We start from the raw sequence: 22,044 nt of genomic DNA on the forward strand, positions 1-22,044 counted from the left end.
TTTGGTCGCGTGAGAAATATTTTTTCATCTGTGTCCCTGGTGGCAAATCTAATAAACGACGGTTTTATGTTCACTAGTTTCTGGCCACAACAATAAAGACTTTTCCCAACACACACGAGTAATACATTAATATTTTCTCGGTAATGTTTTTATAACAACATTTTATTCCTATCATATATACTAACATTGTAATGAAGCGGGAAATAAAGTGTGAGTTACTATTGTTAGTTGTGTCATGGTATATCTGACATTTTCTCCATCCGGTACTCATGCTTCTGTAAACCGCTGAAATTAGGTAAATCTCTCTGAAGTCAACATGTTTACATGAATTGATATCTGTCTGACATCATACGTAACAAACAGATTGATACTTAATTATTAATGTCCTTTAAGATTCAATAACAACGGCACAATTCGTAATAATTATAACGTGAATATGAAGCTTATGTTTGGAGAGATTTGCGTGAAATAACATATATTATACGTAAATCCTATCAGGTAAGCGTTAAATTTCGCATAAAACTTAGATTTTCTCTTGAAATTTTGCTCTTTATTATAAATATATAATATTTTAAAGTCAATTATACAACGATAAGACTACAAACGTTCTTATTAAACTCGAACGAGGTAACGTTGAAGTGTTTAAATTAAGTTTGAAAACTAATTAAGTGTCGATGAAAGTCGTTTATTAACACTTGCAAAATAATTGTTAACTTTTACTCTTGACTTATTATAAGGAATAATACAGAAGAAATAAGATTTCCACATTAAAATAATATAAAATTTGTTAATAATATTATTATTTTTATATTTATTTATGCTTTAAAAATATCTTTAATTTGCAAATCCTATAAAAATGTTGATTTTAGAACAATATACGAATACTCACAAACAAATGGTATGGCCGCCACTGGTATATTTTGTTTGCAGTAGCTTTGTAAGATTTTAAAGATTATATAACCCTTTCTATGCCATACCACAAGCCAGCAGCGTAAATGGAGAGCCCTGTTTTGACTTGGAACGTGGTAAGAATTAATGCGTTGGTATACAAGTAGTTCATGAGACCCGAAACCTTTGGTCCACCAGTGAATTACAAAGTATTTATTTCTTTTTAAACTGTAGTTATTAGGCAGTGCTATTAAATATAAATAGAATACTATTTAAAAATAATCAAAATTTATTTAAGAGTTAATTCAAAAATATTCTCCTAATAGTATGTCCACGCCCTTATTAAGGTAACAATCAACAAGACACTAGGCTCTGTTTCAAGCAATCAAAGTGCTGTTTGTAACAGTTAAGACGCTTAAAGGTATTAAAGAGTCGTACTAGGCATTAGAAACTTTAGTAAATATAACTCATTCAAACAATCGTTGAATTAATATAAACGTTAGTAAAATAATATTAGAAATATCTTCAATGACGTCCTTAAAAACTTTCTAACCGCTCAATTTAATTGCCTGAACTTCAAGTGTCTTGAATTATTACTTATTTTAATCTTTTGATACAATAAATATAAAGAATAAAAATATTTATTATTTAAGAAGACATATTTCTTGAGATAAAAACTTAAATGGCTGTACCGTGGTGTCAGTCGCCGACACTAAAGTAAGACTAATAGCTGGAACAAAACTCAAGTAAACGACACTAATAAGATAATAAATGATAAAGAAAAGCAAAACCACCATTGAGCTACATCCTTTGAGTGCAAAATAATATTAAGAGCTTTATAACTTTTAATAAGTATCCATCACTTTAAGATTTAAAGATTTTTAATTACTGTTAGTTTTATTGTACAGTTACTATAAAATATGATCGGTTTAATAGAGCTGAGTCCTTGGACCTGGACTTGAATTTAGAAATTAAAATTGATGATTCAAATACCCCTTAGTTAATGATACTTTAACGATTTAAAGATTATAGAAAAGTAATCATAATTTCATAAAAACTAGCTTATAAATCAAAGAGCATATTAAAAACACACCTAATTTGGTGTTTTTTCTGTTTCAATAGTCTGTTAATTTCAAAGTTTTAATATAATAATATTGAAATTAATGATAAAATAACCTTATCATTACATCAAAAATATTCCTGTGGTTTAACTTTAACTGAATATATTTATCCCGAAGCCCGCGCTTTTATTATAATCTTTATTCCTCCCACACCTGCTTTTTACAAAAAGCACTTTTTAGTATACTTATATTTTTCCTTTCTCTTGGAATTATAAAATAAAAATTGAAACATTTAAAAAATGACGATCGTATGAAATAATGACCGTATTAGTTGGACATTGTTTATTACTGTTTAGACGCGTTCCACATCATTGTAACCAAAACTTTACATTCTTTCGTGTGTACTTGAGTAAAATAATTTATTGCCTTTGTACACTACATTGTATATTTTAAATGGTTTAATTTACACCACGCTTCGCATGAATGAGTGATAGCAAAGAAAACAAATTCAACATAAAAAATCTAAATCCTCTTTATTCTTACACAACAATATTCTTTGTTATAATTTTATATTTTATAAACAGATTATATTTTTCGTATACAAAATTTAAAACCTGATTATTGATGAATTAATCCTGAGTTCACCACCCGAAATCCGTTTTTAATTATTTCTCATAATCGTTTATATTAAAATGAAGTAGCAAAAATATACAAAATATGAAAATATTAATGGTGTAAATAAGCAAGGATTGCCTGTTAAGATTGTTGCTTAAGGAAAAATCCTTATTCATTTTTCATTATTTTTTCTTTTTCTTTTCGTATTATTCGTTTAAGAATAAAAATTGTTGTTTAAATGAAATTTAAAAACTCTTCGTTTGAATTGAATTACAAATTAATAAAAATGAGCTTAACATTTCATAAATGTGATATTTTTTTATAATTATATAAACTCTTGAAGCAAATATTAATGCAGCGTACACTAGTACATCGTGTTACGCAATCTGAATTCAATTTATTAATAAACTGACTCATAAGTAATATATTATAAGATGAAAAATATTTTTAAACAATGCTCATGTTATATCTGTTAACAAAATAATTGTAATTAATATAATAAACATAACTATCCTCACTACTTTACTTATTTAAAGAATATAAACAATAATATATGTAAGACTTTGCTACTGTTGTTTAATCAAAAGGGTTTGTAATTTATAACTTATTTAAATGCCTTTATCACGGTAGAATGATAATGAATTGGTCTGATAAGCATAAGGAAAATAATGGTTCTCTTTAAACTGAATGCGGTGAAGTAGAAGTCAGTTGTACGAGTACCTTTGACAACCTCACAGACCCTTATCTTCGATCAGGAATATATATTTGAATTTCCTATTATCAAAACACAGGAGGAAGAAAAAATATTCCGTTTAACTCTAAATACAAAAGAAAGAAGCAAACGAAATGACATAATTTATTGAAATTACATCAGGTAAATTTGTTGTTTAAAAAACTTACAATATCCAGGAACCTGTTAAAGAAAGCGATACTTCTTTCAACTTTGGAAGTAGGATGTAGAAGGTTTATAGAGACAGAAGTAAAAATAGGTATAGAAAAATCCTTTGCAGGAAAGTTTGTGAAACGAAGATAGTCTTTTGTGTCGGATTTGTTTGAGCCAAGCTTGGAGCTCTCTTCAAAAGATACTTCATTTTTCAACTAACAGGAATAAAGCCTTTTAAACTTCTTTGAATAATATCACTACTTTTTTTGCGTTAGTATATTTTTTATAGAGTCATTTTATCAAACGCTTGAGACTTCCGTTCATACCATTATGCCATGTGATCTTCAAGATGACTGACACACAACAAACACCGTACGCTATAAATTAAAGCTACATTAGTGTATACAAAAGGTATTTTATAATAAGCAAAACATATATCAAAGGCTGATCCGACGTAGTACAGTCAGGTTTACGCAAGAGCAAACAAAAACAATTCAGAAACCATTGAGCTAAATTTAGCAAGATTATTGAAGCGCTTCAAGGTTCAGTATATAAACTATGTGGAACGTTAGTCCTTTTTTGTTAATTTTTGCTTTAAATTTTTTCACAATTTTTTTTTTTTTTTTGTAAAAACTGTTAAAATGTGAATCTAGTCTTACTTTAAAAATAACAATAACAATTTTCAAATGACTCAACAAGTGTGACGATGAGTGAATCATATAAATAAGTGACAGTGCAGTGAATTAATCTAAGCAAAATGGACAAAAAAGCGGCTGAGAACATTCCTATAGGGCTGTGCGGTCGGGTGCGCGACAAATCACCAGATTTATCAAGCGATTTGTCATTTGAAGAGTTGAGGAATCGATTTGACACTAGCGCCGTGGCGAGGCGTGAAATTGTTTCGAATCCCTCTACGCATGGTAGCGCCACGCGGCAAATAGTCAGCGGGAAAATTTTCAAGAAATGCAAGAGCGCGACTTTTCAGATAGATGGCGCCACATACACTATTGGTAAGACAACTTAAATTCCTTAGTAAAGTATTTTTGAGGATGCCTTGAGTTCTGAGATATTAATGTAATTATTTTTATTCGTGTAGTATATTTATATATTTTTTTTTAAAAAAGGTAAAGTATATATAAAAAACTAGTGTTTGCCCGCAACTTCGTCTGTGTTAGTTTCATAATGAGAAATGTATAGCTAAACGGGCGAGATCTGTTCTTCCTTAAAGACAGAAGATAAGAAGATTTTAGATTTGATCAACTTATTTTCTTTTTCTTTTTCAATCGGATGAAAATTATCCTATGTCCTTTCCCTTACTCTAAGCTATCTCTCCACCAACTTTTAGCCAAACCCGTACAGACGTTCTTGAGTTATAACTAGTGTAACTAACACGACTTTCTTTTATATATAAAGATTTTATTTTAAGTAATCATGATAAGTGTTTCTTATATTGGAAACGTAATATGGTCTCCTCTGCCCGTGATCACGGTTGCTGCAAAGTAACCGAAACGTCGGCAGTATGTACATAGTTTTTAAAATAATAAAATACGCGTAAGTAATACGAAAAATATTAGTTTCATTTAAATATAATATGCCTTTGTGACGATAAAAATGTGTAAAAGAAGAATAAGACTATGGTAATGTTTTCGTACTCACATCGTTTAAGATCTAATTATAAACATACAATCTATTGCAATACTCTATCAATGTGTTGTCTCTGAAAAACTACAGTAGGATTTTTAAAAAGTTCTTTGATTAAACCTTATTAATATATATTATGGTATAATCAATAATGTTAAAACATTGTAAACGTACATATTAATTAAACCTGCATCTCTTAATAAGATTACCAGCGATAATTAATTTAACTAACGCAATATCGATATATTTGGTAATTTAATTAATTAAATGTACGTAACATTCAGGCTTGTTTAAATACATAATTTGATTGCAACAAAAATATATAGGTGTAAACGAATCACATACAAAGAGCATATCAGAGAAGTAATTACTACAAATATACATATAGTTCATAAAAGTAATTTAAATTATTAGTTACAGGTAAATTTTAAATATGCAAGAAGTTAAGAAGGATTGATTTTAATCTATAAAAGCTAAACAAATCTGCAACCAAAAGTAGTACATAGTATGTAACAAAAAATGAAAAGAAACACACAAAAATAAAACACTGAAATAATCATCCAGCCATAATTTAATTTAAATCCTTTTATTATTAGAGACTATTACATAATATCTGTCACAGACAGATGATTGCTATTTACTTATGTGTCAATAGTAGTTTAAATTAATTATATAAGTGTGCAATTATTTGTTTACAAATGCATCTAAAACACTGCCAATGCCAAGCTTGTTTTGTATTTTGTTACGTACGCGCTACATGTTATAAAATAAATGAACATCGCCGGGGTAACATCGTTGTATAGATAAAATATCATATAACAAGTGACGCCACTGACTCCGCAGAACCAACACCAAGCCGTGTGAACCAGAAGATTCCTGATACCACACAAGCTATGGAATGGCATTGCTATCCTAACATCGGGGCAATCATATAGTCTTAGGTATAGGTTATAAGTTTTAATATGTAATTTTTATTATAATATACATATAAGTAAGTTTCGTAGTTTTCCTGGAACCTCCGGTTGCCACCTTATATAATTATTTGGACAATATTTTTATTTCGTATAATTTCAAATAGAGGAAATAAAATTACTGTATTAGTTTCCGCTCCGCCAAATTAAAATAACAAGCGCTGAAGCTTCCGGTTCATACTATCGAACCTTTTCAAGACTCCTGTAAACCCGCTGAAATGGTTGGGAAATTCCGGGAGCACTTTATCTATTATAGCGATAAAACAAATTGTACCGCAGGTTGTAGCGAGGTTAAATGTGGCTTTAACACGCAACGGCGCAATTAAGCTGTTTACACACTAGTGATATTTAAACTGTAATAAAATTCATATTTACCATTTAACTTATAACATAATTATGTATTTTGGACGACGTGCACTTGAGTCTTAGTATTCAAACTAAGGCTAATTTGATACAATGCTATTATCACATTTATTTAAAAAATAAGAAACAATACAACTACTATTAGCGATTATTAAACCGAAGCGAACCGAATTCTATAATATAGTAATACGATTTTCAAAGGTATTTAAAGAGCCCTCACTAATTTTATTAATATATTGTAAACTTCAATAAAAAACTGAAACCCTGAAGATGTAACACTCAACGCCTAACTTACAACAATTTAAGTATCTGAGAGAACTTACTCAACTCACTTGGCGCGTAGACGTACAAAAGTCACAGAAGAATTTACTTTGATAATACGACAATTCATTGAAACGTTTTAGTAACTTGTCGATGAAGTCTCGTTACCAAAACTTATGTTTCTATTCACAGTTCGCAAAGTGATGGCCCTTGATGAGTCCCTAACTGTTCAAATTTCTACTAATAATGATTTAATTCAAGCGACAAGTAATTTTTTTAGTACTTTTCAAGATATATATTCAAATTAATTTATTAAATATTTCTAAGACGTCATGGATTATTTAAACGGACGACTTATTAGGTTAAAAATTCCATTACATATTTGCATTAATATTTTATAAGTAAGTTAGTATATAAAAGTTACAGATATATTCTCAAATATACAATTTTTTTTTTAAACTGATATAAAAAAAGACTTCAATGATAATACATTTCGTTTTATAATTGAGCATTCTTAATAATTTAACTCGCTCTACATTTTAAAATAAAAAATAATTACAAACATAATGCCTTATAATCATGTTTTCTCTCTGATTCTGATTTTTTACTTACATTATTAACATACAAGCATGAAATGTTTTGTTTACGTAAAATAGATATTTCATTTTATAAAATTTCATAGTAACAGTACCTCAGTCACCATAGTGAGTTTAAAATATGCAAATTTATATAAAAACTAAAAAGTTTTTGCTATAACAGTAAACTATAGCATTTCATTTACAATATCAAGTGAAGTCAAGCGTGAGACATAAAACAATTACGTAAATACCATTTTGCTTTAAATTTTCAAATATATAAATCACAAGTCTAGACTGACGGACATTTTGCTATGAAATCAACTGAAATTCAATATCAAATACATCCAAAAAAGCGAAGTAAAGAAGATACAACTGCTATAAATTTTAAACGGAAAAATTTCCAGCCAGAAAATTGTTTATACCGTTACATTTACGTTTTCCTTACATGCTATATGAATGAAAAATATCAAGACTTATTAAAGTTCACTTACTTGTAAAGTATATACTGCCCTTAAGTAATTAGAAATAGATAAAAGTATATACGAGTAACATCAAAAATATAATTTAACAGAGAAGGTATTAAAAATGTTAATGTTTTATTTTTATACAATCTATTCAAACGATTCTTGTAGAATTCACTGTCAAAGATGATATAAAGGAATAGTTTTCTTAATAACTTATATACTAGAGAGCTGCTTTTTTTCAGTATTTTAAGAAATGAAACAACGCCTACTATTGAATAAATATCTTTAATTAACGCGTCTTTATAGCCACGAGTGGTTTCCCATTGTGTAGTGAACCATAGCACACTGTTTGTTTCTCTCAATGACACAGTGAACTTATACGATATAAAACGTGACAATTAATTAAACTGCTATTGTTAGTTTTCGTGGACCTATTGGGATATCAATTAATATAGCAAAAACTTTATGAAAAATATCACATCAAAAATATATCATAAGCAGAATTGGGTTTAGGCGGTAGTTTGAACTTTTTGTCTTTGAGGTATTCTGATGAATCATGTGGGACTAAACGCATTGGACTTTCAACAATTTGTCGAAAACACTAACTAAATGCTCCATTAATTAACATCTCTTTTTTTCTAGTAGAAATATTTCCGCTCCTCTGTAATGCTTTAGAAAAGTAGTGGTCTCTAATCTGACCTTATAAACTACGCGGCACCGGTCTTATCAGGTTGCTTTATAATTTGGGATTAATTTAAGGGATAAAACGCAGTACGTGGATGAGAAAGTATATTCCTCTTTTAACATTCTACTTCAATTAATTATTCTGTTTATGTAATACAGATTAGGTTTATGAAAATGGGATGATACAAAGGTGTTTAAGGTTGTGCTGAATTTTTTATGATTTTAATATGAAACCTCTTTTAAAAATTATTGTGTTGCAAATTATACGTAAGTAAATTGAAAAGCATAAAACAATTTGAATAATAAAGAGTTTGTGATGAAATTTTAAATTTCTTGTTAATTAAGTTACTCGGAGTTTATGCATCTTTAACAGGGTTTTGGTGAAGCAATATTGATTATAATGGCGGTGGGGATAAAAAAAATTTGAAGCGACAAAGTATTTACCGACAAAGAGTTTGCTAGTCGAGATTTTTAATATAATTTAAAATTTCACTTATGAATTTACTAAGTATTTATAATTTAAATACATTTATAGTATGATTTAATAAATTTCTATAAGTACTTGTATATGATGTATGTTAAAAACATTTAATTATAAAAAACATATTTAAAGATGCGTACAAGCCTTTAGATTTTTTTATATTCATTTAATAGAAAAAAATAAACCAAAAAGCTCTAATTTGAATGTTAACTATATTTGAATGCGTAAAAATTTTACGTAAGAATAAAAAAAGTACCATGACCATAATAAAAAATATACCTAATAATATGTGAGTATTCATTCGGAGATCCATTGTATGTGAACCCGCACCCAAAATATAAAATAAAACGTATAACTATTAAATATTACGGGGTACCACAAAAATAATATTAGATTTTTCATTGTTATCAGATAATATGAGCTTTTCATTCATAAGCCTCTTAGAATCAGCTCTCTTTGTAAAAGTATAAATAAAACTGCCAGGCATTTTTTAAATATTTAATGTTATTTATTTCAGTTATATGTTTGTATTTAAAGTTGTATACAGAATAGAATAGTGTAATATGAGTTTTTTTGATTTTCTTTAAAAAAAAAAAATTAAGATCTCTAGATATTTTCAACAAGGTTTTTGAACATAAATCTGCAACAGCGTCAAATTGACATTGTGGGGAGAGGAAAAATCCCTGTTCGCTTTTGAAAACCGTTAAGTTACCCCTGGGATGTTAAATTTGGAATTTGGACTGACCCACTGTAATCAGCTACCTGTAGCAGAACATGTGCCTCGGAGGACAGCAGTCGCGCGCAGGCTTCCACGCGATACGGTCGCGTGGTAGCGTTATGCCGCCTTGAACCGTGCCCGAACGCACCAGTCCGATCCGTGAAGTGTGAAATGTAAGAAAAACTAGTACTAAAAATTCAAATATAATGAATCGTAATTTTTTTATATTTTTAAATTTATTAGAACGTTATGTTTTGTATCTCTCTAGCCGTATTTGACCACCTGTTGTTCGCGATTTGGTATAGTCTAACAGACAACGTCACAATCTGTTTACACATGGGGGGCGCCCCATCCCTGTGACATGACGCAATGTTTTATGAGCACCCTGTCTGCTTTACTGTGGCGGAAAACAACAGAATATACATAGATTTCCGTATCGTAGACCACAATATGTAAAGCTATCGTTTCTACCCAGCGACACGGTCTTAATATCCTTAATATTTGTAAATCATTATTCGTCCCAGCAGAAAATAAGCTGTTGTTGATCATATAAAGACCCTGTTTATTTTGATAATAAATTAGGATAGATAAGAAAAAAAAAATCTCCTCTAAATATATTATATAAACACGTTGAAATGAAAATATAAAATAGAGCAACTGTTAATGTCTCAAAACTGAAATGTAGCTATAGAAACAAATATAAGCATTGAGTTTATCAAAGATCTTGAATAATTACAAGCACAGCAAGATCACGATAAAACAGACAATTAAATTCATAATATCTCGTTTCTCAGATGCTATATTTAATTGCTTAATAATTTAATATCATCAATGCTGATTATTACTATTTGAATGTATAACTTAATAATTCCTCATACCACAATCGATTCCATAGATAAATACATAACATTCCACTTAACAAGTATAATTTGATGTTCCCCGGAATCTTGGTTAATTAATTAAATTCAAATCTACAGAAAATAATAGTTTATTTTTAAACAAAAACATACATACGAGTCTCTCATACCAATTGCTGTAATTTTATCTACAAATCACAATGTTAGGGAGACAGATATACATTTTCGTTTAAAATAAATGGTACATTTTATCATTCGTAAGTTAAAAGCTAAGTTGGACATTTGTACAAACATTAGTCTTGTTTCATAGAAAAGTATGAATATATTACGTTTCTAAATATACATGTACAGTTAGCTAGTTAAATTAAAATGGTTAATAAAAACTTAGTGAGAATACGCAAGAGGGATACAATTATGTGTGTTAAATTTAATTTAATTTAGTTGCGGTACATCTGTGAACAGAGGTTGAACTGGTTGAAGTACTTGGTTATTGTGATTACTTGAACGGTGAAGTGCTTGAACTTTGAAGTGGAGGTAGCGTATGATGTGATGATGCGACGAGGGAAAGCGTTGCTGGAGGGCAGCAGGCAGGGCTCTGTGGATGGAAGTAGCAACCTTGCTAATGACAAGGAGCTGGTGCACAAATGTCATAGTGACCCAGGCGGGGGTAGGGCTCTGGGTGCAGCACCAAGGACACACAGACATCGATCCGTGTCCGGTGCGTTGAGGAAATGCGTTCTCACTTTGGACGGCTATTCCTACGTTATAGGTATGTTTTACTTCGTTACGGTTATTGTAATAAAATTCAACTCCATTGTTCTCAATTATATTTATTGACAGTTATATGTATATTGTATAATTTATTGTTTGTTTACGCTAAGAATTTACATTAAACTATTTAAAGTGCTGGACGTGTACGTGTTTGAAGTCATTAAAGCTAATGTATTTTTTTCTCAGACGGGAAATAGTAAGGAATAATTGTATGTGCTATATTTTATAAAACATAATCATGACTGTACATAATATTAATAACTTAAAGAATATGTTGAAAACTTAAGAATTATCGTATCGTTATGATAAATAATAATCTAAGCAGAGTTGTAATTAAAACAAGAATCAAGTATTGTCGCTTCATGATTCATTATAAGAATATAAAAAATATTAAATATGAAATATATTTGCTAGGAAATCGCATGCTGGTTTTGCTATGAACATGCCATCTAAGTCATTAATTTGAAATATTCACAACATCTAAACAGCTCAATTAAACTAGTGTCCACAGTTTAATTAATGCTAAAATTTTAAACTCAATTTATAACACACCGGTTCAAAGTTATAACTACGTATATCGCTAGAGTTATTACTGCAAAAGAACAAGGAACATATAGAGAATGAAATATCTCTGGTATTAAAACTAATAACTATCTCACATGTCCGGGTCTCTTTGAAACTTTAATAACAAAAATTAATCAAAGTTCTGAAGAAATGTTATCGTCTTTATCTTCAAAGAGTATCATTAAAATCGAACGTGAGATCATTCGCAACGAAAATGGGGTTCAATAATACATTTCTATGAAACTTGAGAGTGTTACGGTAATAGTTATTTAGATAATATCAATGGAGTTTTTTTTTCGCTAAAGTTGCCAAACGGCAATCAAGATATGAATCGTAGATTTTTTTTATAAAGATATTAAGATAATAAATATTTACTGCGCGTAGCCTTCATTGATGGCAATTAATTCCAAATGGCCTTGCTAAATCTAAATATAGTGTTATCATTTCTAAAGAGTCCTCCGAAATAGAGCACATAAGCATGTCAAGTACAAGGCTTTAATATTTTAAAGTAAGAACAGGCTCGGAAGCGCTTTACAATACAAGCGCGTAAAACAACAGACATCATGTCTGCAGACAAAACAAAAGATCTCGACTGTATTGTTTTTTTTTTATAGAAGAAAAATATTCCTAGAAATATATAAACTGTTTGTAATAACTGATAATTATAATCTATATAATAACTGACACAACATCACTACGTTATGTAAAGCTTAGATCTTTGGCATCAGACACGTTTCTATTACAGAGTTAGAAATATTCGATTAATGAAAAAAATAACAACGAGATCAAGAGATATAAATGTAAATGAAAAATTTACGTTATCATGAAGGCAACATTGTATAAACTATAGCGTGCACCTGAGATAATCTTGCAGTGTGGTGTTAGGGCAATCAGTGAACGTGTCTTAGATTACAAGCAGATGGATTCGTTTATAGAACTGTGTTCATGCGAAATGTCTATTAACTTATTACTTGTTTTTCGCGCAGTTTTGACCGCAAATTGATGTTTTGACTGAACACGATTATATAGTTATTTGTAAATTTTATATCTTTACCGAACGTCATTAATATTGGTAGCAGTTTTTGATTTTATGAATAACTGTCTCTAAAGGTAAATAGGTAGTACTTATAATTTATTTATATTATATTACTATAATTACTAATTGACATTAATTATACAAATACTTAAACTAGACAATCTCAAGGATAGTTGTATATGTTTCAATGTATATTATTAAGTGGTTGTAATTTAAAAATAATGATTTTATTTTAATGAAATGAATATTAAAATATGTCTCTATTTACTTCCAAATAATTATCCTATTACTTTATGTAATTACAACATAGTTTTCATGTTTCTAAGGTGGTAATTTTTTGTTACATTTAAAAAATCACTATAAATTACTTGCTCAATAAAATAAAAATATTTTTATCTCTTCAAATGTTAGATAATACACTTTTATTTTGATTAAAGATATAATGAAAATGATTAATTTTGTAATATATATAATATCTGATAAAGGTAATGGAACGGTCCACTTTGTATTTATTCGATATTACAAGTGTAACATTTTGACCGATTAATGTATTAGGGAGTGACAAAAAATCATTTAATCCTCAATGAAAGTGAAATAATTTACACACCATACATAATTCAAATCTTTAAACCGTTTCTAATTTATCTGATATTTCTGTGATTTTTTTTTTTCATATTAATAAGATCAGTGTAGTCTCTCAATTCAATTTGTTGAAGAAAATTTGCTAGTCAAACTGTAAAGTAAAATAAATATCGCTGTGATCTCGTAAACTATAATAAAAATAAAAATAATAATAAGTAAAGATATTTATATCATCACCTCGGTACAAAACAACAGGACTCTATTACTTAATTAATTGTTGTTAGAATCCCCATTATTATCCAAAAACATCTTGTTGTAACACCACCCTCTAGATATCGAAGCGAGTCCCTTTATTAACATAAAGGCTTCTAAGCACCTTTTCCTTAGATAAAATTAATGATGTCGGAAATATTTACTACGCATTGAATTTATGAACTTCTTGGTGCTAAACATAAAGATTACTTCCATAAATATACCGACATTAATGAACAACGACATTCCTAAATATAAAATTTACATTTTACGTAATTACACATTAGTAATGTACGTAAATATTCCGTGATGTATTTCACAATTTATTTATCAGTTTCCTGTGGCCGTGGACTATGAAAGACATCTTTGTGTGAGTATTTACGTAAAATTTTAGTGAGCTAATGTGATATCTGGAAAAATCCTAACATAAATACTGTTACGAATCAATTAGACGGACGTAATGTTCACCTCTACACAAATATCTAACATTAAAATAAATTCAGTGTTCGCATTTATAAATTTAAATTACTACGGTGATTTTTTATTATTTTATTAATTTTGGAACGTTTGTTTATGGAAACCGATTTCACCGATGGATATACTGTACTTTGAAGAGGCTCACTGCAAAATAAATGATTTTCAGTCAAGTGTAAATTGAGTTTTAGCAATAGAAAATCTCACAGCATAACATAGAAGTTTGCAAGCGAAGTCACCAACAACAGCTACTGCTAAATACTCATCATGTGATAAATATATATATTGTTATTATTTTAAGAATGTAGAATATTTCAAACATATGGAAAAATAACAAGAATTTGATGTTTTTATAAAAATTAAAAAGTTAATACGTCCGAGAGCACACGTCATGAATAATTACTTCGATAACATCTGAAAGAATATTATCCCTTAGAGGTTCCATTTAAAGGGTCACTTAAGCGACATCCTTTGGCATTATATAATAAAATATATCTTAGAAGACATGTGTTTTAACTTTAATAACTTAATATTAGATAAACGCGTATGTTCTTAAATGAAATAAAAAATATAATTATAAATTGCTGTTACACTAATATTTTCGTTAATAGGCAATGAACACATAAATAATATCAAATACATTACATAGATCCTTAGCTTTTATAAAATCGCCGTGTTTACTAACACTATGCTTAGATAACTTATCAAACCACATGTTGTGACGGCATCGTGTTATCAGTAAATTATCAGATACCATGATCTAACATTAATCGAACGTAGTCGATTTTTTTTAAAGGACCTTTGAATGTTTTTTTTCGTAGTAATAAAAATTAAATCTGTGAAAAGAATATTGTTAATGAGTGCAAATATTATGTGGATAATATTTGTACTCATTAACCAAACTGAAGCTTTGCAATGGAATGACTATTTGTAATTTGATGTAGTTGACATTAATTAGAACCGAAATTTCAAATTAAAAGTTTACAGAATTCATGCAATTATAATTTGATACAATTTAAATCTAATTTATTACAATAAGTCAAGGTTTATATTAATTAGTTGTTAAGAGTTTATTTACTAGAATGTCGCAAAGGTGAACAAGATTAATGGTACTGACTGAAGTTATGTCTACACTAATAGCTTACTGGTCGTTTATGGGTGAGTCAGACTTAAACAAAGCAAAACGGTCCGTAGAATTTATCACACTATCTTTAATTTGAAATAAAAATTAAATATTTAAATTTTGAAAAAAGTTAAATTAGAAAAAACTAATCTACGTTTTAGAGTTTTAATTTATGAATATTTAATAAGATCAAGAAATACGAAACATAAATTAGTATTTTTGTTACAAGTTTAACAAGAACCTCAACTTCTATAGCAAGAAAAAAACTAATAGCACTCTATTTGAACTACATATATTATTTTCCACCTAGTAACACGACACTGCTTCTACTAAGAGAAACCAACCCAATTCATATCTTTACTCTTTCAGAGGATAACACTGAAACAAATTAAACATTTTAGAAATGACACATTTCAATGACCACTCCGTTTACCGATGCAGAGACATGTTATAATATTTATCTTAATCTATTTCTCTGTTCATGTAACTGATAAAAATATAAAGTAACGTAATCTGCTTTGAGCTTAAGGTATCTATTAGCTGTAATCGAACTGTCATCTGTCCGATAAGACTAATCTTTAAACAAAGTTTAGGATGCATTTTTAAACTTGGTTTATGTTATTTTTTGGATATAAATGCTAATTCAATATCATAATTTTCGAGGTTAACATCTTATTAACAAAAAAACCGTTCCATTCATATCAATAATTCGTTTTTTATAAATATTTTTGGACGAATATTAATGAAAATGTATTAAATAATATTATAAAACAAAATTGTCCGTCGTGAGAAATGAAAATTGTGTCGTTTGGGATGGCAAGTTATACATTTGAGTACTCGACTGTTTCGGCCAATTCTTCTTGTTTATTTGAGAGCTTAGACCCCGTGTCATCTTCGCAGCTAAAAGTCTTTGTAGGCGTTTGCTGTCATTTACTATTTCAAGGTTCATCGTTGAAATATATCAAAAAAACTAGTATGCTTTTTTTGAAAATTATTAGACATATCTGTCAAATACCATAAAATCCTTTTAAAAGAGTAAATGAAGCCTTTCCCGAAAAAAAATTCAATTAAAACTATGACTCTCAAAATAAGGAGTGTAGTTAATATAAAAGCAAAATATTTTAACAGACGACGGAAATATTCGAGGCTGGGGTATTTTTAAAAGGTTTTTTAATTTAATTTTCTTTAAATTTCCTTTATTATATTTGATATGAAGGTTTTAGGTCTCAAAGAAATCATTAAACAGAAGTAATACTATTTATAATAAAAATTTATTATATTTCTAATTTAAAACTGTTCGTTAGATTTTATTTCTTGCCATGTTTTATTCTGGCAACGGTTAATAAATAATACTTTCTTTTTATTCATACTTATTTTTAGGGAACTAAACATAGGGACCAACTCTGTTAATCAAAAATCGAGAGCGGCAAATAAAAATTTAAAAGTATTCCTTCTGTAACGTCATACGTTATGTTTTTTTGGATGTACGCTATATGTACATTGCGTATATTTGAAGAATTTAGAAAAAAACCTTCGCCCGAATTACGTATTACCAGGAGACTACTAAAAGGGCTTTGGGTTGGATACAATTTATTTGTCTTGTTAGTCCGTGTTCGTTGCTATATCTTTGACTTGTTCGATAAATTTTTCTGTTGACCATTTTAACTTAAAAAATTTATAACGAAATTTAAACATGATTTATTCTAAAGTTTCTAATAAATTGCTAACATCCTCAGTTGTCTTGTAAAGTAATTTTTTTTTAACAATTATTATCAGTTATACGCTCGTATTTTATAGTATTTATCACGTAGTCCAGTCATAAAGTCGCAATAATTTTTAATAAATAAATAAATTATTTTGCTGTGATCCAAAATCACCAAAACCCGAAACAATTTAAAGGATTCCTCAAACCAAAAGTGACATAGCCATTGCGAGTGAGTTGCGTCAAATGACATTGTATGTTAATTCTTTTGATACTGATCTTTATTAATATTCTCCTACGATGTAATTTAAAATGGTACATTATTTATATTATAATGCAGTTCCAGAGCTGATATTAATTCCAATTGTTACGTCATACACTACCTTGTACACAAGTAGCATGGTCAGGTTTATGTAGTTGATATATTGCGACAATGTATTTACGTCACGTCGGACGGTGATGTACATTTTATTATTAAACATATTTGAATTTTAGATTTGCTCTTAATTTTCATATTCATATAATTTTGAACATTGTTTATTTTATGTACCTTAGTATAAAAACTATCATGTGTCTATTGTACAGATGAAAATGTACGAGACATTTTTTTTAAAGTCGTATATTTATAGTGTATATTTTATAATAAGTGTAGTATATGTACTAATATTTAATTTTATAAATACCCTTATAGAATGGGGTAGTATAATTCAATATAGTTTTCTTAAAGTTAGAAGAAGAACAATTAAGTTCAGCAGAAAGTATATAAAATTTGCTCACATGAAATATAGTTAAAAAAAACAGCCTACTAGAAAATTTAATTTGTCAAACATCTTAAAAATTTTAACAACAAAGACTTATTGTTATAATATTTATATTAAAAATCCTTCCAAAACATATCCCCACCACAAAATAGTTTGTATTGAAAACATAAGTATGAACTAGAATTTTCCAATGAAATTGTGCGAGCGTATATTGTATTATTATATATGAGGAAAAACATTAACTTTGAAGAGTTTTATTATTGCTTGAGTTACGCTTGTATTCTCAGAATTTAAATTAATATGATGTTGTAGGTATTCAAAGTTATTAAAATTATTAGTATTATATTTATTTACATTTATAACACAGCTGAACCATTCTTGTGAAAAATTCTACAGAACAAGAAACAAAATCGCATCATTCGAAAAATTGCCAGGAATTTTCGATACTCTATACTTCGATGGTGCTAGAACAAAAGCAAAGTAACAAAGCATATTTGTAAACACATTCATTCTTATTCTCATTGTTTTCGAGGTTTTGTCTAAAATGATATAACTCGTAGTTACAATAGAAACAAAGGTAAAACAGGTGATTATAAATGAGGTGGCGAACATGCGAAGAAACCTTTGGTAGCTCTCGGTTCTATAAATGTAATCGAATATTTTTTTTTATTTGTATTTATTACGATAAGAACTTTCAAAAATAACAAACAGATTTTCCTGATAGACATCCTACAACTTGAAATGTTTGTTCATATAAATGTCACTGTAGAAAATAATATATTGTAAATATTATTTTTTAGCCAGTTGGAAGTAATTTTTATTTAGCATTCCATATAGGCTATAAAAACGTGTTATTTAGTAATAATACATTACCAATAAGACGTTAGCCACAAACGGATATAGGACAATAAATTAGACTGTGGTCGGCGACCTCTCGCTGACATTTTCCGTGTGATTTTAGGTCACAGAAGCGACGCTAGATTGACAATCCCACAGAATTCTAATTATTCGCAATGCTGATAGTTTGCTTTTACCTATCAAAGATATAAGAATGGCAGATTGATACAACACATAGTCTATTACTATATCATATACTAAAGACATATTTGTATTACGAATTTGTACAGTACGTAAAGTACTACAGTAAGTGAAGTTTTATAATGAATATATTAAATTAACTTACTACTTTCAGTAAGTTTTAATATAATTAACCACCTAATATACATATAAATTACTGAATGGCATTTTTTTGATATTTTTTTTTTTTATTAAATCATACAAACCAGAGGAAAATTATAATTTTTATAACCAAATTTATTGCATTATTATAATGTGTCTAATCGATGTTTTTATTAGATAAGCGGGTGGCGATTACCGAATTTTCAATCGACCAGTATTTCATTAATTCAAACCAATATTCGACTGGTCTAAAACCGCTTAATTTTCCGTGTTAAATAGGCTTAATTGAGTAACTTACTTGAAATTACTACCAACTTTACAAAACGTGACGAGTTCTGATATGCGTTTAAATTATCAACTTTAATTTTACCATGTTAATAAAAAGACAAAAATATAATATTCCTAGTGATTTAGTTTATTTCGTATTATTTTTATTACGTATTGTTAGTCTTCATATCGAATTTACGTTACAAATCGTTTACCATAATTTAGTATGTAATGTAACTTTTACCAGGAAATATCAAAAAAATTTACACTGATCCATTATAACAGTAATAATTATATTATTGATGACTAACAAAGAACAGAATAAAATAGAAGAGAATTAGAATAGAATAGAATTTAATCAAACCGCTTGAGATCATGGCGTTTATAAAAACGAATTATTGATGTTACGTCAACTCCCCCTCCCCCCGTGTCTATCAGTGTTGCCCTACTTTCCATTTACCAGAACCAGTTTCTCATAGGTGTCGTTTATGTCACGACTTGCCTGGACAATCACGATATAATCGCCCCCAATTGAAAGCCAATTAGTGGAAAATTAAAACAATATCCCGCTTAACTGATTAAGCAATATATATAGCAATATATATACATATATATATATATATACATATACAAAGTATGATATATATATATATCATACAAAGTATGAAATTATAATGTATTTCAAGTTAATAAAACGTTCAAAATACAATGTCTATAACAGCAGGGGTAAGGTAATTATATTTTCATTTAATGAAAATAAAAACTTTGTCATATTTTTTTTATAACAGACAAGGATGTAAGCGATAACTGACACAACAACATGCCATTGTTTTTCGCAATTTGTTCAACGGTAAAAGTTCTGTTGATTTTTATTTTCGCTTTTTCATGGAGTATTGAGTATATTGTTCATTTGATACTATTCATCGTCAGGGAATGTTTTCTAAAAATATTTCAGTACGATTAAACTTCATTGTCGCTTCTAACTAACAACAAAAAGTTTTTACCTTGCCGATTGTCGTTCTTTAAGCGAATACAACTTAAAAACCTCTTTTATTACTCTGCGAGTGAAATGATTTATTCACGACTCAGCCGAATGCTAAACTCACAACACAAATAGCAAGTCCTTTATGGCAGACATTATAAATAAAGCTATTTAGTTCTTAAAGTAAACATCATTTCTATTTGTGTTTGAAAGCTCTCGGGGGTTGGCGTGTTATAAGTAAAATATAATCGAAACTTCGACAGTCAACTCAAACGGACCCTTTTTCCCTCTAGATAGTTAAAAGCCGAATGTTTCTGTGAAATATTAATACCGTATATTTATTAGTTTCAGTACTTTTTTATTATTATTTTTTTTGTTTACATCTGTCACTAAGTTAAATTAATTCTTTAAAACCACATCGACTTCTTATAATTTGTGTAATATTATCACAAATTAATATTATCATTTATTAGCGTGTTCCGAGAGTGTTTATTTTTATTATAATAACAGTTGGAAAGTATACTTCCAGCTGTTATAACGCGATCCGATTTATCATAGTAAGCTATCTGACGTTTGAACAATATTGCCGAGATCACCTACACGCGTCTTCTGCTAATTCCCTAACGGCACTCCATGTTGATTGATGAGCGCCGTCTAAGTAATTGTCTCGCCGAACATTTCTCGTACATTTATTAATACATTATATCTTCACTTTTCTTCCTTTAAAGCTACGGCATATTTTCGCTTGAAATTTTTGTGTGGTTGGTATCACGTACGGGGCACTTTTAATCGTTAGATGACTATTAATCAAAGTGCTTTCGGAACACATTCCACAACATGCTGAGGCGCGGTTGGCGCGGTCAATTGCACTATTACACTGCAAAATTATGCTGACCTCTGTTGTTTATGGACTATATAAAACTAAATATAACCATCACTTATAATCATTGTATGAGTAAATACCTTTACTTAATTAAAGATACAGAATTACTTAATTGGTTACAGAATAACATTAACCCTGGCGTTATAGTCTTCGACCACTTCAACAGTAGCGCGTTAGTAATAATTAATGATTCTTTTAAACCTTAAAATCGGTTCTTCTTTCGGGTTTTTATACCGTAAACAAACACGGTTACAAAGCGGTATCCGTTTCAATGGATCCCAAAAAAACAAGCTTAAATGTAATAACAACAAAAGCTCTTAATAAAATATAAAATATGATCTCATCTTAATTCTTAAAACGTTCTAGCATATTGTTTCATTATAAAACATCAAGAATCGTACAGCTTCCACATAAGAAATACACAAAGTTATAAAAAAATTATATATAAAGGTGATTGATATTATACTTTTTATTTTAGTTTATTTGTTAAAAAAAATACTCAGTCTCTTAAATGTGAAATAAGCGAATTACTTTTCGGTACGTAACAAACGTATAATTTTGTAAATAAATTCTTCTTACCTCCTCTGCTGGAGATGTAGTTAGACATAGTTTAGAAAAAAATAATGTAAATATAAAGTATATATGAAATTTGTTCCTCCACATCAAAACATGCCCGTAACGTAAACAAACGTAAGCGCTGGAAATAGATTTGATTGGTTCGTTAGCACTTTAACGATGCATGTAATAAATTGCGTTCTTTATATAGTAATATTATGAAATAATTACTAGTCAGTATTAATAAAATTATCCATATAAATCTCTATCAAACAACTAAATAAAACTTACTTAAATCAACGTTCCGGAAAAGGCAATTTTAAATTAAACATTCACTTCGATGAAAAATAATATCGCGTAACGTTTAAATGTTCTAATATAAGAAGATCCAAATATTTAATGTTACATAAATCTTTACGAGTATCGCGTTTTAGCTGTTAAAAATATA

At 28.8% G+C, this 22,044-nt stretch overlaps 1 protein-coding gene across 8 annotated transcripts in view; it reads left to right on the forward strand.

Annotated features, from left to right (window-relative positions):
* The window catches only part of LOC116779542 (dual specificity calcium/calmodulin-dependent 3',5'-cyclic nucleotide phosphodiesterase 1), a 113,687-nt gene that overhangs the window by 15,422 nt on the left and 76,221 nt on the right, over positions 1–22,044 (forward strand). For 3 of the 8 annotated variants that reach the window (XM_061529917.1, XM_061529887.1, XM_061529913.1), the window contains exon 2: positions 4,101–4,457. In XM_061529917.1, the coding sequence (XP_061385901.1) occupies positions 4,205–4,457 (253 nt within the window). In that variant the 5' untranslated portion in view covers positions 4,101–4,204. Of the gene's footprint in view, positions 1–4,100; positions 4,458–9,688; positions 9,782–9,803; positions 9,822–10,700; positions 11,235–22,044 lie in introns of those variants that run through there. The other 5 variants (XM_061529902.1, XM_061529922.1, XM_061529894.1 and 2 more) reach the window with 4 other exon arrangements.

Source organism: Danaus plexippus, chromosome 2 (genome assembly GCF_018135715.1).
Source record: "Danaus plexippus chromosome 2, MEX_DaPlex, whole genome shotgun sequence".
Classification (NCBI taxonomy): Eukaryota; Metazoa; Arthropoda; class Insecta; order Lepidoptera; family Nymphalidae; genus Danaus; species Danaus plexippus.